Source organism: Rhinatrema bivittatum, chromosome 5 (assembly GCF_901001135.1).
Source record: "Rhinatrema bivittatum chromosome 5, aRhiBiv1.1, whole genome shotgun sequence".
NCBI lineage: Eukaryota > Metazoa > Chordata > Amphibia > Gymnophiona > Rhinatrematidae > Rhinatrema > Rhinatrema bivittatum.
In genome coordinates, this window is record NC_042619.1 from 46,334,062 (window position 1) to 46,349,853 (window position 15,792).

General features: G+C 43.1%; 1 protein-coding gene across 2 annotated transcripts in view; it reads left to right on the forward strand.

Annotated features, from left to right (window-relative positions):
* The window catches only part of LOC115091933 (putative N-acetylated-alpha-linked acidic dipeptidase), a 126,609-nt gene that overhangs the window by 81,280 nt on the left and 29,537 nt on the right, over nt 1–15,792 (forward strand). For both annotated transcript variants that reach the window (XM_029602296.1, XM_029602295.1), the window contains 3 exons: nt 311–393; nt 9,055–9,118; nt 13,289–13,356. In XM_029602296.1, the coding sequence (XP_029458156.1) occupies nt 311–393; nt 9,055–9,118; nt 13,289–13,356 (215 nt within the window). The remainder of the gene's footprint in view (nt 1–310; nt 394–9,054; nt 9,119–13,288; nt 13,357–15,792) is intronic.

A 15,792-nucleotide genomic window follows, 5' to 3' on the forward strand; every position in this document is an offset into this window, starting at 1 on the left:
AACAGTTCAAGATTCAATGACTGATAGCTATCTAGCCAGGAAAATAAAATACAGAGTCCCTGGCACATGGCAAGGTCAGACATTATGAAGCAAACACATTTTTGTTTAGAAATGAGATTTTTTTTAAAGAGTATCTAGAATTGTGGAAGTACTTTTGCCCTGCTCACTTTGGAGGTAACCGTGCGGAGGGGTTGCTCTCCTGCTTTTCGTGACTTTTTTTTACTAAATCATGATTTTGTCATATGGAGTAAAATAAAGCACAATGTTGTTCATGGAACTGTCTTTTTGCTCTTATTGTTTGTTATTGTAGGATGGAGGCCCAGAAGGACAATGATATTTGCAAGCTGGGATGCTGAGGAATTTGGGCTCTTGGGTTCTACAGAATGGGCTGAAGTGAGTCAGTAACCCTGTCTTTACTCAAGCACTTTTATGATTCTCACTCCCACTAGGTCAGGAGTCAGGAAACGCTTTTTTTTTCTTTTAATGTTATTCAGCTACGGCTGTGTCTGTTTCTCAGTATGCATTTTCTCAAGCCTTGAAAAACTTTCAGTAGTGATTTGTTTTATTCGGCTAATGCAGAATTATGAAATCCTCCATTGGTTAAAAGTGTCTTGGGCTGGCTACCACCGGAATAGATCTCTGGAAATATGAAGAGAAGATGGGTAGGAAGAGTCAATTGCGATGCCACAGAAATCATTTCACCGCTCTGTTGCCTTATGTCCTTGCTGCGGGAGATATGTGAGTTTTTGCAATGAAGAGGGGACATGGGAAAGGTACTTGGTTCCACCCATTCCCCAAATTCAGTTGCATATACGGAGGGTAATTTACAAAAGGACTTCTGGGGAAATAGCAGTGCTTTACCTGAAAAAAGGGCCCTTTAGACAATTATATGACAGATATGTGTGTAAAATTGCAAGCATATACACTGTATTCGTGTCCTTAGGGGAGAGGCATTCCAGGGGGAGTCTGGGAGGGTTGCAAATTACTCACATACTTTTTGATTATGAAAAGTATGGGCACACATATTCTCAGCAGAATTACAAGCACCAAATAGTGGGTGTAATTGTGTGCGTTTAATTTTGCCAGGAAAGTTTTCAAAAACAGGCTTACGTGTATAAGTCTGCTTTGAAAATTTGGGTAACTTATGTGCATACATGCTGGTTAAGTTATGCACAAATGCTACAAAATTATCCCCAATAAATACAGTAACTGCCACTAATATAAATGTCATAGGGGCCGACCGTCGGCCCCTATGACATTTGGACCTTGGGGAGGTCAAGAGCCCCCTCCTGACCCCCCCAAGGCTTGCCAATAATCCCTGGGGGTCCAGCGGGGGTCCAAAAGCGATTTCGTTTTTGGCTGCCAGTAATCAAAATGGCGCCGATAGCCTTTGCCCATACTATGTCACAGAGGCTTTCGGCGCCATTGGTCAGCTCCAGTCACATGACAGGAGCACAAGATGGCGCCGATGGCCATGTGACAGGGGCTGACCAATGGCGCTGGTAGCCCCTGTGACATGGTAGTTCAGAGGCTATTCGGCACCATTTTATGATTTTAAAGAGCACGGCTTGCAAGTAGCACGGAGGGCAAATGGAACCCGGGACCCCGCTGGATCACCAGGGATGTACTTAGTAAGTCTTGGGAGGGATCGGGATCAGGGGGGGTGTTGTATTATAGTTTATTTAAATGTTTGGGGTGGGTTTTAATTAAAAAAAAAAAAAGTGTCCCTCTCCCCCGAAAAACGAAATTTCCCCGAAAGTCGGGGAAAATTCATTTCGGGTTTCGGGGCCTCCGAAACCACAACGAGTTAGGAAATTTCGTTGAATTTCCTAACTCGGGCGAAAAACGAAGCACATCTCTAATAACATTAATTGTTATTAATGTTATTAGAGATGTGCTTCGTTATTATTATATTAATGAATTAATATAATTAATTGTTAATAACATTAAAAACATAATTAATTATGTTAATTAATAACATAATTAACATTGTTCTGTTACCACTTGGTACTATTTCTCTCCTTTACCTCAAACTCTAAGTTCCTACTAAGTTAGCCATGTTATTTATACCCAATTGTTGGATGTAATTGTATATTTGTTTAATTGTTCAATCTGTTTGATGTAATTTTCTGTTCCTTGTTCTGTGTAAACCGAAGTGGTATGCACAAGTGCATGAACTCCGGTATATAAAAGCCTTTAAATAAATAAATAAATAAATAAATAAATAATACTAACTGCACTAACCACATCCTCTGGCAACAAATTCCAGAGTTTAATTGTGCGTTGAGTAAAAAAGAACTTTCTCTGATTAGTTTTAAATGTGCCCCATGCTAACTTCATGGAGTGCCCCCTAGTCTTTCTATTATCTGAAAGAGTACATAACTGATTCACATCTACTCATTCTAGACCTCTCATGATTTTAAACATCTCTATCATATCCCCCCTCAGCAGTCTCTTCTCCAAGCTGAAAAGTCCTAACCTCTTTAGTCTTTCCTTATAGGGGAGCTGTTCCATTCCCCTTATCATTTTGGTAGCCCTTCTCTGTACCTTCTCCATCGCAATTATATCTTTTTTGAGATGCGGCGACCAGAATTGTACACAGTATTCAAGGTGCGGTCTCACCATGGAGCGATACAGAAGCATTATGACATTTTCCGTTTTATTCACCATTCCCTTTCTAATAATTCCCAACATTCTGTTTGCTTTTTTGACTGCCGCAGCACACTGAACCGACGATTTCAATGTGTTATCCACTATGATGCCTAGATCTCTTTCTTGATTTGTAGTACCTAATATGGAACCTAACATTGTTTAACCATAGCATGGGTTATTTTTCCCTATATGCATCACCTTGCACTTATCCACATTAAATTTCATCTGCCATTTGGATGCCCAATTTTCCACTCTCAGAATATCTTCCTGCAATTTATCACAATCTGCTTGTGATTTAACTACTCTGAACAATTTTGTATCATCTGCAAATTTGATTATCTCACTCCTTGTATTTCTTTCCAGATCATTTATAAATATATTGAAAAGTAAGGGTACCAATACAGATCCCTTCCACTGAGAAAATTGTCCATTTAATCCTACTCTCTGGGGCGGATTTTCAGAGCCCTGCTCGCGTAAATCCGCCCAAAACCGGGCGGATTTACGCGAGCAGGGCCCTGCGCGCCGGTGAGCCTATTTTACATAGGCTCACCGGCGCGCGCAGAACCCCGGGACTCGCGTAAGTCCCGGGGTTTTCGGAGTGGGCGTGTCGGGAGGCGTGTCGGGGGCGGGGCCGGAGCGCGCGGCGTTGCTGGGGCGTGTCGGCAGCGTTTGGGGGCGGGTACGGGGGCGTGGTTATGGCCCGGGGGCGTGGCCGCGCCCTCCGTACCCGCCCCCAGGTCGCGGCCCGGCGCGCAGGAGGCCCGCTGGCGCGCGGGGATTTACGCCTCCCTCCGGGAGGCGTAAATCCCCCGACAAAGGTAGGATGGGGGTTTAGACAGGGCCGGGCGGGTGGGTTAGGTAGGGGAAGGGAGGGGAAGGTGAGGGGAGGGCAAAGGAAAGTTCCCTTCTAGGCCGCTCCAATTTCGGAGCGGCCTAGGAGGGAACGGGGGTAGGCTGCGCGGCTCGGCGCGCGCAGGCTATACGAAATCGATAGCCTTGCGCGCGCCGATCCAGGATTTTAGCCGATACGCGCGACTACGCGCGTATCTACTAAAATCCAGCGTACTTTTGTTTGCGCCTGGAGCGCAAACAAAAGTAGGCTGTTCGCGCTCGTGTGAAAATCTACCCCTCTGTTTCCTGTCTTATAGCCAGTTTGCAATCCACAACTTTTTACTTTTCCTAGAAGCCTCTCATGAGGAAGTTTGTCAAATGCTTTCTGAAAATCCAAGTACACTACATCAACCGGTTCACCTTTATCCATATGTTTATTAACTCCTTCAAAAAAGTGAAGGAGCTTTGTGAGCAAGACTGTCTGATCTTTTCTTGGCCCTTCCGTCAAGTGCTGTCTGCCCCCTTGTCATTTTCCAAACAAGTCAGAAACGGCTTGTAAAAATACTTCCTTTTTCCCCCAGCATCTGTCCTCTTTCTCATGACCACAAACGAGCTAGCTCTTGGGAAACTTTTGCTTCTATTCCTATACCAAAATGTATTGTTTCATGTTATCTGCTATTAGCAGAACTTCCTTTTTCCCATACACAGCTGCAGCTCTCCCTCGCCCACTCAAATTTCCACATACTGGGCTTGTGGATTCTGGCTCATTCTGTCTGACCTTGGGTGTTGGTCCCTGGTCAGTATTTTACATCTCCATCCACACTGCCAAGTAAGACTACTATGTCCATCTGACAAACCCTCTTGCATCCAGTTCTCACATCTCTTTGCCACACTCAATTAGACTTCCTTAGACTTCCTTCACCTCCCTCCCCCTCTTCACTCTCTGCCTAGACTATGACTAACTACTAGAGGTGTGCATCCGTTTTCCACGTATTTGTAATCCACAACTTATTTTGTCCTATCTGTTAAATACGTGGGGAGGCGAAACGCATCGCGACTCCCCACGTATTAAACAGATTTCTGTTTTATTCGGCCTCCTAAATAAAAATTTAAACCCCCCACCCTCCTGACCCCCCAAGACTTATCAAAACTCCCTGGTGGTCCAGCGGCGAGTCCAAATGCCATCCCTGCATTCTCACACCCACGTTTGCCGGTTTCATCATGACGCCGATAGCCTGTGTCACAGGGGCTACCGGTGCCATTGGTCAGTCCCTGTCACATGGTCACTGGCGCCATCTTGTGCTCCTACCATGTGACAGGGGCTGACCAATAGCACCGGTAGCCCCTGTGACAAAGGCTATCGGCGCCATGATGAAAACCAGCACCGTGGGTGTGAGTAAGTTCCCGGACCCCCGCTGGACCACCAGGGAGTTTTGGTAAGTCTTGGGGGGGTCAGGAGGGTGGGGGGTTGTAGTTAATTTTAATTTTAGCTGGGACAGGAATTTAACTCACCGTAGTATTGACAGATCGACAACTTATGGAATTCTCCATACTTCTGCATGAAACCGAATTGACCCCCACGAATACGTATCACAAATGCAACGAAAACTTTTTGGCTGCACATCCCTACTAACTACTTCCATAATAGGATTCACAAAATTAGTCTCAACTTTTCAAACAGGTCACCTCTACCTCCCTCTCCCCCACTTATTTTCTCTGTCCTTCCCCTGGCCTCCTCCTTTTCTGAGGTCACAGTGGAGGAAATTGCTCATTTTCTCTCCTCCTCCAAACTCATTACTTATACCTCTGACCCCATTCCCATCCAGTTCCTGGAGCTCTATCTCCATTGACGTCATCCCTGCCATCTGTCACATCCTCAAGTTATCAGTTTCCACTGCCACTGTTCTTGCTACCTTCAAACATGCTGTGATTACACCACTCTTCAAAAAAATCCTTGCTGGACCTCACTTGTCCTTCCAATTATTGTCCCATTTTCCTCCTCCCTATTTCTTGCAAACCTCTTGAATGCGCTGTTTACCGCCACTGTCTTGACTTTCTTTCATCTCAAGCCATTCTTGGTCCACTCTAGTCTGATGTTTTCCCTCCACATTCCACAGAAACAACCCTTGCCAGAGTCTCTAATTACCTATTTATGTCTAAAACCAAAGACCTTTCCTAGTTCTTTATCCTCCATGAGCTATCTGCTGCTTTTGACACTGTTTATCACCAACTACTCCTTGATTCTCTGTCCTGACTTGGATTTTAGGATTCTGCCCTGTTTTGGTTCTCTTCTTAACTCTCCCATCACACCTTTACTGTTTTCCTCTGGAAGATTCTCCTCTACTGCCATCCCACTATCAACTGATGTGCCTCCTCTCTGTATACTATTCCCTTGGTATTCTGATTTCCTCTCATGGCATTCAATACCATTTTTATGTTGATGATTCCTACACTCTATGTTGATGATTCCTACACTCATTGAACTCCACTGGCTACCAGTCCAATCACATATCCTGTTCAAAACTCTATCCCTCATCCACAAGAGTATCACTAATGAAAACTTCAATTGGCTCAGCCCCCCCCCCCCCCTCCTGCCTCACTCCACCACTAGGATCCACATGTCCTGCCCTCCAAGGAACACTCCGCTCCCCCTCTATCAAACCCTACAAGCTAAAATATACAGGGGCGGATTTTAAAACGAGCGTGAATAGCCTACTTTTGTTTGCGCTCCAGGCGCAAATAAAAGTACGCTGGATTTTAGTAGATAAGTGCGGAGCCGCGCGTATCTGCTAAAATCCTGGATCGGCGCGCGCAAGGCTATCGATTTCGTATAGCCGGCGCGCGCCGAGCCGCGCAGCCTACCCCCGTTCCCTCCCAGGCCGCTCCAAAATCGGAGCGGCCTCGGAGGGAACTTTCCTTTGCCCTCCCCTCACCTTCCCCTCCCTTCCCCTACCTAACCCACCCGCCCGGCCCTGTCTAAACCCCCCCCTTACCTTTGTCGGGGGATTTACGCCTCCCAGAGGGAGGCGTAAATCCCCGCGTGTCAGCGGGCCTCCTGCGCGCCGGGACGCGACCTGGGGGCGGGTCTGGAGGGCGCGGCCACGCCCCCGGGCCGCCCCGGGCCGTAGCCACGCCCCCGGGCCCGCCCCCGGAACGCTCCCGACACGCCCCGAAAACGCCGCGCGGTTCGGGCCCGCCCCCGACACGCCCCCTCCGAAAACCCCGGGACTTACGCGAGTCCCGGGGCTCTGCGCGCGCCGGGAGGCCTATGTAAAATAGGCTTCCCGGCGCGCAGGGCCCTGCTCGCGTAAATCCGCCCGGTTTTGGGCAGATTTACGCGAGCAGGGCTCTGAAAATCTGCCCCACAATGAATAGAGCCTTCTCCCTTGCCACCCCCACTCTCTGGAACTCCCTCCCTCCAGATATCCGCACAGAAACATCCACCCCAAAATTCAAAAAGAAACTAAAAACTTTGCTTTTTCAGCAAGCCTACTTTCCCAATACTCCCTCCACTTGATATATGAAAGCCACTTGTCCATATCACTCTTCGTCTCCATTGTAAATATATTGTACATTATTTCTCTTTTATTAATTTGATTACTTTCTCTGTTGTAATACCTGTTTAGCTTTTTAATTTTAGTTTCTGTTCCATGTAAAGGCTCCGCCTGTTAGTTCTGAGTTAAATGTACACCGATATGATGTGCAAACGGCTGTCGGTATATAAGAAAATGTTAAATAAATAAATAAATAAATAAATAACGATTCCCAGATTTACCTCTTTACACCAGAGGTTTCTTCAGGAATCCAGTCCCAGATCTTAACCTGCTTGTGTGAAATTGCTGCCTGGCTGTCCTACTGTCACCTTAAACTCAAGCATAACCAAAACAGAGTTCCTTATCTTCCTCCCCAAGCCCACTTCCCTCTTCCTCCTTTCTTTATTTCTGAGGATAGTACTGTAATATTCCCTGAACCCTCAGCCTGTCATCATCAACTCCTCTCTCTCCTTCTCTACACATATCCAAACACTGTTAAAATATGCAGTTTCTTTCTCTATAAGTTTGTGAGGGAGTCTATAAGAAACTCCCTCAGGCCACCTTATGGGACCGGGCACAGCTGTCTCGCACATTCTTCCTTAAGATCCAGACCCGCAAGAAACCTTGGGTGAAGGGAAGAGCCCCTCATCAGTGTTCAAGAACCTGGGGCCTAGAAAGCTTAGGAACCCATTCTATGCACAGACCTGCTATGTGTGATGTCTGCGTGCTACCCAAACTTAAGGTGAGCTGCATTTGTTGGTTTGACTTTTCTTTCTTTGTAAATAAGTTGCACATAAAGGAAACAGCCAGAGTCTGCCTCCTTATTTCTTCTGTCTGTTTCTCAAGTCGCTATTGCCAAATTACCACTCACATCACCAAAATCCATCCCTTCCTTTCTGCAGACACTACCAGAACCCTTATCCACTCTCTCATCACCTCCCACTTAAGACTATTGCAACCTTCTTCTCACTGGTTCCCAGTGAGCCATCTCTCTCCACTAAAATCTATCCAAAATTCAGCTGCATGATTTATCTTTAACCAAAGTCACTATACCTAGATAACGCCTCAAATCACCACATTGACTCCCTAGTCATTCCTGCATCAATTTAGTTCAAGCTCCCCTTATTCACCTACAAGATCCTACATTCTGCAGATCCTCTTTACCTTTCCTCTCTTATCCCTCTCTACACCCCTCCTTGTGCACTCTGCTCATTAGTGAAGTCACTCCTATCTGTGCCCTTCTCCTCTATCGCCAATTCCTGGCTCCCTGCTTTCCACCTGACTGTACCATATGCTTACGGGAAGGTGGAGACTGCAGCATTTTGCATCTTCATTTTTTTTTTTTTCATTCATTTTCTCAAACGAAAGTCAGCAAAAAAAAAAAAAAAATACTAATTGAAGGGGGTCTTTTCATTTCATGTTTAAATAAAAAGAAACCGGAGTGTTTGTTCATGTTTTTCATTTCATTTAAAAACAAACGCACAACTCTGTGGCAAAAAACGCACAACTCTGTGGCAAAAAACAAAGAACTCTGGAACAGTCCCTTAGTGAGATTCTGTATAATACAGCTGTGGCAAGCCATACATGAAGATAAAAAGCATAAAAAAGATATTTTGATGAGAAGGTGGTAAACATGAAGAGCTGAAAGGTAGTTACAGATTTTAGAGCAGTGAAAGACGTATAACAGTTCCAGATCAAGGGCAACACTAAGGTTATGGACATAGAATGGATGTCTGAGGTCAGGATACAGAAATGAAGTTGAGGAGACTTCAACTATTTTGCATCATTTTGTGAAGGCAGAAACTAAGAAAAAGAAAATAACTTTGCCACTATTGTGCTAGAAAATCAGGGTTTCTTATCATTAGCTGCACAATTGTTTTTGGACAGTTTCCAACCACAGTAGTTTTAGTAATTTATCACTACGCTATGTGTTGATGTAAGGAATTTTGGTGATTTCACAGCGAGCAGATATTTCTGAATGCTCTAGCTCCGACCTGAAGTTATTTTCTTTCATCTTGCTATCTTGACTTTAATCTAGGAGAATGCCAAGATACTCCAGAAGCGTGGGGTGGCTTATATCAATGCAGACTCTTCTGTAGAAGGTAAATATTTTCTTTCTATTGTTGTAAATACATTGTGACAGTTTCCTACCAGAAGTCTCCCTATCTGCCATATTATCGGTCAACTTAAACAGCAGGAGGTCCATATTCAGACACAGTCTGGCTAGCAAAGTTAGCTGGGTAAACTTATCCAGCTAACTTTGGAGGTATTTGCAATAGTGAAACCACACTATTGAATCTAGCTGGCTATGTTAAAGTTAGCTGGTTAACTATAGCTGTCTAACTTTAGGCCCGCTCTTTGGTCCGACCAGACTTAGCCGGCTAAGTCATCCAGCTAACTGAATATCAGAGTTAGCCAGCTAACTTAGGCCTGGATTTATCAAAATGTGATAAGTATCGCATGCGATAGCAAAAGGGGCATGTTTTATGCAAATAGACAGTTTATCGCAATTTGCAGTAATACCTATGCGAAGAGCTAAGTTAGTGCAAATTGTGACGTTTTCACGCTTTGTGCTAGACCTGTTGTGTTTCCTGCATACAACCACTGGGAGACCATTTTTAATGGGGGGGGAGAGAGAGAGACTAGCCATAATGCCCTCTCCCTAGATAAGTATTTATATATCCCTATGGGAGGTCCACCTAGTAACTCGAGGTGAGGTTTACGTATTAGTGTAGGGGGTTAGGGGCCACTTTGACATTCAATGTGAGACGTACCCAGGTAGAGAATCCATCAAGCTAGGTGGAGAGTACAGAATAAGGATGTTTGAAATAAATGCATATGACATGACATATGAGGCCATTTTCAGTTTGTTCCAAATGAAATTAACCAAAAAATAGCCTTTGGGTATTTTCGTAGTTCATACATTTAAAAAAAAGGGTCACTGGTGCGATCAGACCTCAGCCTGGTTCCAGGACGTAGCCCCAATGCTGGGGCCCAGGTCCCATCGTCAAGACCGAGACCCAATGTTGGGGCCTGGCCCAAGGCCAGGTCACATCATTGAGGCCCAGGCTTCAACCCAGGCTTGATGCCGAAGTCTGGTTTAAGGTTGAATCCTTTTGACAAAGCCAGGTCCTGTCGCCGAGGCGAGGGCCTAACTCAGGCCCAATGTCAGAGCCCAACCCAGAGACCCAGGACCAAGCCTTCCAACATCTTTCTTCTTGGATTGCCAAAAAATGATGCCCTTTGCTGGAAGGACACGCTACAGTTGTGCCTCTATGGCACCTTCCTCCGGAGTGGATAGCTCCATATTGATGTGCAGCCATACATTCCAATGGCTATACATCATAATGATGCCATCCACTTGGAAAGAAGGTGATGCAGTGGTATCACTGCAGCACATTCTTTCAACTGATGGTGTCAGTTTTTGGATTTCCAAAGAGAAAGAAAATGGTGGAAGGCCCCAGTAGGTGCATTCTGCAAACAATGATAAAACCCCAAAGCCACTTTAGAGGATAGAAGTACCTTATCATAAGCTTTTTTTAAAAATTCTTACAATAAATGGACAACTTGCAATGAATGGATATCAATTTTCACTGCTAATATACAGCTCTCCAACTGAAGCCATTTGGGGCAATTTTCAAATATCTGCAGATATTTGCAGGCTGGGGGTACATTTTTCCATGGATTTTGCACCAGAACTGAAAGGGACAGTATACCCATACTATCGCTTTGAAAATTGACTAGGGAAAACACAACAGGAGAGATTTGTCTCTCTTTTTTCAAAACGCATGTAGATTTGAACATACAAAAATAAACACAATGGGTTCCATATCCAACTGCTGTGTAACTCTGCTAGTTAGCTAGATAAAGTTTTTCAGCTAACTAGCACTGTATATTTAGTGGTGCTATCTTAAGATTAGCCACATATATTTATCAGACTAACTTTAGAACATCCCTGTGGCCTGACCAGAGTTAGCTTGATAAATTAACTGGCTAACTCTGAATATCAGAGTTAGCCAGTTGGCCAGATAAGTCCTATTTATCTGGCTGAGTGGCGCCATTGAATAGGACTTATCTGGCCAAGTACCATTTTGAATATTGGCCTCCTTGTTTTCTTCCCCTGACCTAACCTTGCATCTGAGACCCCCTACTTTTCCAGTAGTTAAAACTAAGTGCATTGTTAATCCACGTGTCTACTTTTACCCACTGAATGGGTGGGCAATTTTCAGATAGTCAATTTACCCGAGTAAATGACTTTTGAAAGTTGCCTTCCAAAATGTTTGAAAAGCTGAAAAGCTCATTTCATTTCATTTCAATGCCTGATGTCGCCCAGAACAATTATTGCAAGAATTATTAAACATTGGATTGCACATAAGACCATTTTGGTTTTTTGTAGCACCTTTCCATTTAATTTTGAATATCCAATTTCAAATGCGTTTCAGGTTGATATTAATTTTTAACAATTTGGGGTGAAAGTTTAAAGCTTTACATGCCTGTAAATTAGAATATATGCGTGTAAGTAGCCTCTAATTGTGTATTCCGTATTTTATAAAAGTCACAAATATGTGCATATTTTAACTTTTGCTCATGCGTATATGTGCGTTTAAAAGGGAAGTCTAGGGGCATTCCAGGACAGGTCCCTGGAATGTAGACGGTAACTTTAAAATGAGCATCTGGACACCCATATATGTGCGTATGCATGTACATGTGCGAGAGCACATAGGCTGGAATTTTAAATCAGGAGCACCATTGCACGTGCAAGATTTAAAATACACCCATTGCGTGTATCTAGACTCCTAATTTTAAGGGGTTACACAAGCTAATGTCGTTCGCATATCACCCTTAGGTCCTGTCAACTTTAACTCCCGCAGGTAAGCGGATTTTTAAACATGTTCGTGCGAAGTACATTCCCAGTTTTACCTGTTAGTCCACCAGTTTGCCCAGTTTCTTTCGAAGTCATCCAGACCCCTCTGGTTCTTCAGCCAGTACTCCCCCCTGTTTAGTCAGACTCCTCACCCAGTGGTATTTACACCTCATCAAGAGCAGAAATAAATATGCGCGGCTAGCAGCCCGACGCGTGCTGTGGCCGCTGGATTTAAAATATGGATTTACAAGTGTAAATGTTGACCCTGCCCCAGAATGCCCTTGATGTGCCCTGACTCTGCCCCTTTTTTCTGCGCATCGGGTTGTTCATGCATGGGCATATAAGCACATCATTGGGCTGTTTTAAAACCCGAGTCGCTCACGCTTGACCCAGATACTCCCTTATATGGGTCTTTTAACGCGAACAACTCTTTTAAAATTCACCCCTTTGGGGGTAATTTTCAAAAGGATTTACAACTGTAAATGTAGCTACTATTGTAGCAAATTTCAAAAGTCATTTACTTGCATAAAGTGCACTTATGTGGGTAAATCCTATGCATAATTCAGTGGTGTATATCGTAGGAATTTTCAAAAGCCCACTTAAAGGAATAAAGTGCATTTACACATATAAAATCCAATTTTAAGCACATTAATGCTTTTTAAAATCAGGATTTTTAGTTGCTATTTTAAAAGACACTAATGTGCATACATGTGCCAAGCTACTTGTCTAATTTTACACCTGCTAATTATTTGGCATAAGTGATATTAAACATGACTATTGTGTGGTATTGATTTGATGACATGTCTGGGTAAACTATGGGGAGTTCAGGCTGAAGAACCAGGAGGGTTTCAATGACCTGGAGAAGGACTGGGAGAACTGGTGGACAGTCGGTAAACTGGTTAATTTCATTAATGTGTGAATGTTTTCACGATTGTCTTTACTTTTGCGTGCAAAATATATGTGCATATATTTTTAAAATAAGTAGGAAAAGTAAGTGCATCCATTGCATTGCATGCATTCTCACGTAAACATAGATATGCACATATATGGCGGGGTACAAATACACATATTTTATAATGCTCCCATATGTGATTTGCATGGGTTATAAAATAGTATAGTATAATTATGCACGGCCATATATGCCACCATGCGCAGTTGTTTGAAAGTTATCCTCTTTTTGGAGGATCCGTTCCTGAAATATCTCTAAGGGGAAGAGGAAAGTCCAGTTTTCTGTCTTCCTATCAAGAGGCTTCAAAGTCATTAGTGTGTTCAAATAAATGCTTTTGGATAGGCATTATGGAGAAAATGAAAATGATGAAAAGAGGGAGAAAATGAATTCCACTAGGCAGGTTTGATTTTCTTGAGGTGTATGTTGATTTTTCTAAATATTCAGGTTTCTGTGTTTCAGGGAACTATACACTTAGAGTTGACTGTACGCCACTGATGTATACACTGGTATACAACCTGACTAAGGAGGTAAAGACCTGCTTTGTAAAATATGATATATTTATATTGCATTTGCAAGCATTAGTATCACTTATCTTGCACAAAATGCCACCTGGCTCTGTTTCTTCTTCTTTTAATCTTATTCCCTGTCCATGTACATTTCATTTGGTTTTGTTTTTTTAATAGATTTTCATTTTGCTGGAATACTAGGTGTGCCGCTTTTGTTGTGGCATAACTCCTGTTTTCAAAAATCTGTTTGCCTGAGTCTGCATTTCGGCTGTTTGTGCCATCCAGAAAACATGACGTGTCTTGATATGATGCCCTCATGGGGATTTCATAGGGATCATCACTAGAAATACTACCTGGCTCCTTGCCACCTAAATAAATTGCACGTCCCTCTTTTGCACCCTCCCTCACCCCATTATATCTATGGACTTGTAGTTCTACTTTTCTTGAAACAATGTCGATTGTAACAACAAGTCTGTTTCTGCAGTGGAATAAAATCAAGACTTCCTCAACCTATCCAGATGACCAGGAACCAGTTGGTAACCCTAGTGAGAACAATTTTGTCCAGATGTACTTACATTCATAATTAAGGAAGCTTAATGCTGTCATGCAATTGATCTGGATTAAATTCCAAGCATTGCGTGTGCTTCTCGGGCCTGTTGAGGCTGAGAATGCTGTAATGGCTGTCGTAGCTGGAAAGAGGATTTAAAAGAAGCAAAATGTTCAGGCAATTGTACATAAAACTGTCTTTTTCTCCGAGTTATGGAATGCCCCCTATTCCAACCATATTGCACCTTCTTTTCTTTTCCCCAAATACATTACCCTGCAATTGTCCACATTAATCTCAACTGTCAGCTGTCTGTCCAGTTTCTCAGTGGTCATAAAATCAATGCATTCTTCTTATTACCAACTGACAGGGTCATTTATCAAATAGCATTTTCGCATGCGTTAAGCATCTTTAATGCATGTGATAGCACCATAACATATGGTGCAATGCAAATCAGAAAAAGAGGAGGAGTTCACTGTTTGTAAAGCCCTATTGTGCAGCTTTAGCTGTACCTTTTTCATTAGTGTTGGGTTGTGTGATAGGGCTTTATTGCACATTGTGATGTTTTTGTTAGTGCTCCTGTAGAGCCAGCCTAGCTATGTGAGAGAGAGAGAAAACCTAGCCATAATGCCCTCCCACTAGATAGGTATTTATATCTCTATGGGAAGTCCACCTAGAAACTTGAGGTGAGGTTTAGGTATTAATGTATTTATTTATTTAACACTTTTCTATACCGACCTTCATGGTAGAGACCATATCAGATCGGTTTACATCGAACTGGGGAACTGAACCATGAACAGTAACCAAAAAACAATAGGTTGAACAGGAAGAACAAAGTTACATTTAACAGGGAAAGTAAACTTGGAAGCATAGACTGCTGGAAGGAAGGAAAGGCTTGAGACAGAAGAAAAATTATTAGTATAAACAAAAGCTGAGTCAGGGGGCTCTTATTCTGGACTTAGGGGTAGTATGGAGAGGGGCCACTTTGACATTCAAAGTGAGACGTACGAACAGTACAGTGCTCTCTTGTGAAGATTTGAGGACCTTTGGAGTGAGGAAACTCAGCCAAAAATGAGATTTATGCAATGTTCTCTCCACCTAGCTTGATGTTACCCAGGTAGAGAGTCCATCAAGCTAGGTTGAGAGAATATTGCACAAATCTCATCTTTGGCTGAGTTTCCTCACTCCGAAGGTCCTCACATCTTCACAAGAGAGCACTGTGCTGTTCGTACGTCTCATTTTGAATGTCAAAGTGGCCCCTAATCCCTACACTAATACCTAAACCTCACCTCGAGTTACTAGGTGGGCTTCCCATTGAGATATAAATACCTATCTAGTGTGAAAGCATTATGGCCTATCTCTCTCTCTCATTTTTGTATCACATGCAATATTTAGTGCATTTTGATAAATCCAGGCCTCAAGTTTTTAAACATTTTGCTGTTACAGATGTTTTAACACTGCTAAACAAGTCTCTGCATTGACTTATTTTCTTTATCTTTTGATCTAATCTTCACATAACAATCATGGAGCTCTGTCAATTACATCACTCTTTTAATCATAGTTGTTATGCATTTATAATCCATTAAGTAACATCTTGGTTTGCTAAACTAGGAGCAAATCCCTTCTGTTAGTATGATGATATTTTCTATTAAACAAATATAGCATTTACCCTACTGGGGAGGGGGAGGGGGCCTGTTCAAAGCTAGTATTCATGCATATCTGGTTTTATGCACATTCATGGTGGTTACAAAATTGGCCCGGGCTCTGTTCATGTAAAAGTATGCACAGAACCCAGCTTTGTGTGTATTTTTATGCAAATTGAGCAGAAGCATACTGGAGAGTGGAGTTAGGGTGGAGTTGGCACTTACCCACATGCTTTTTGATTTCAAGAAGTATGTGCATAAATGCAAGCC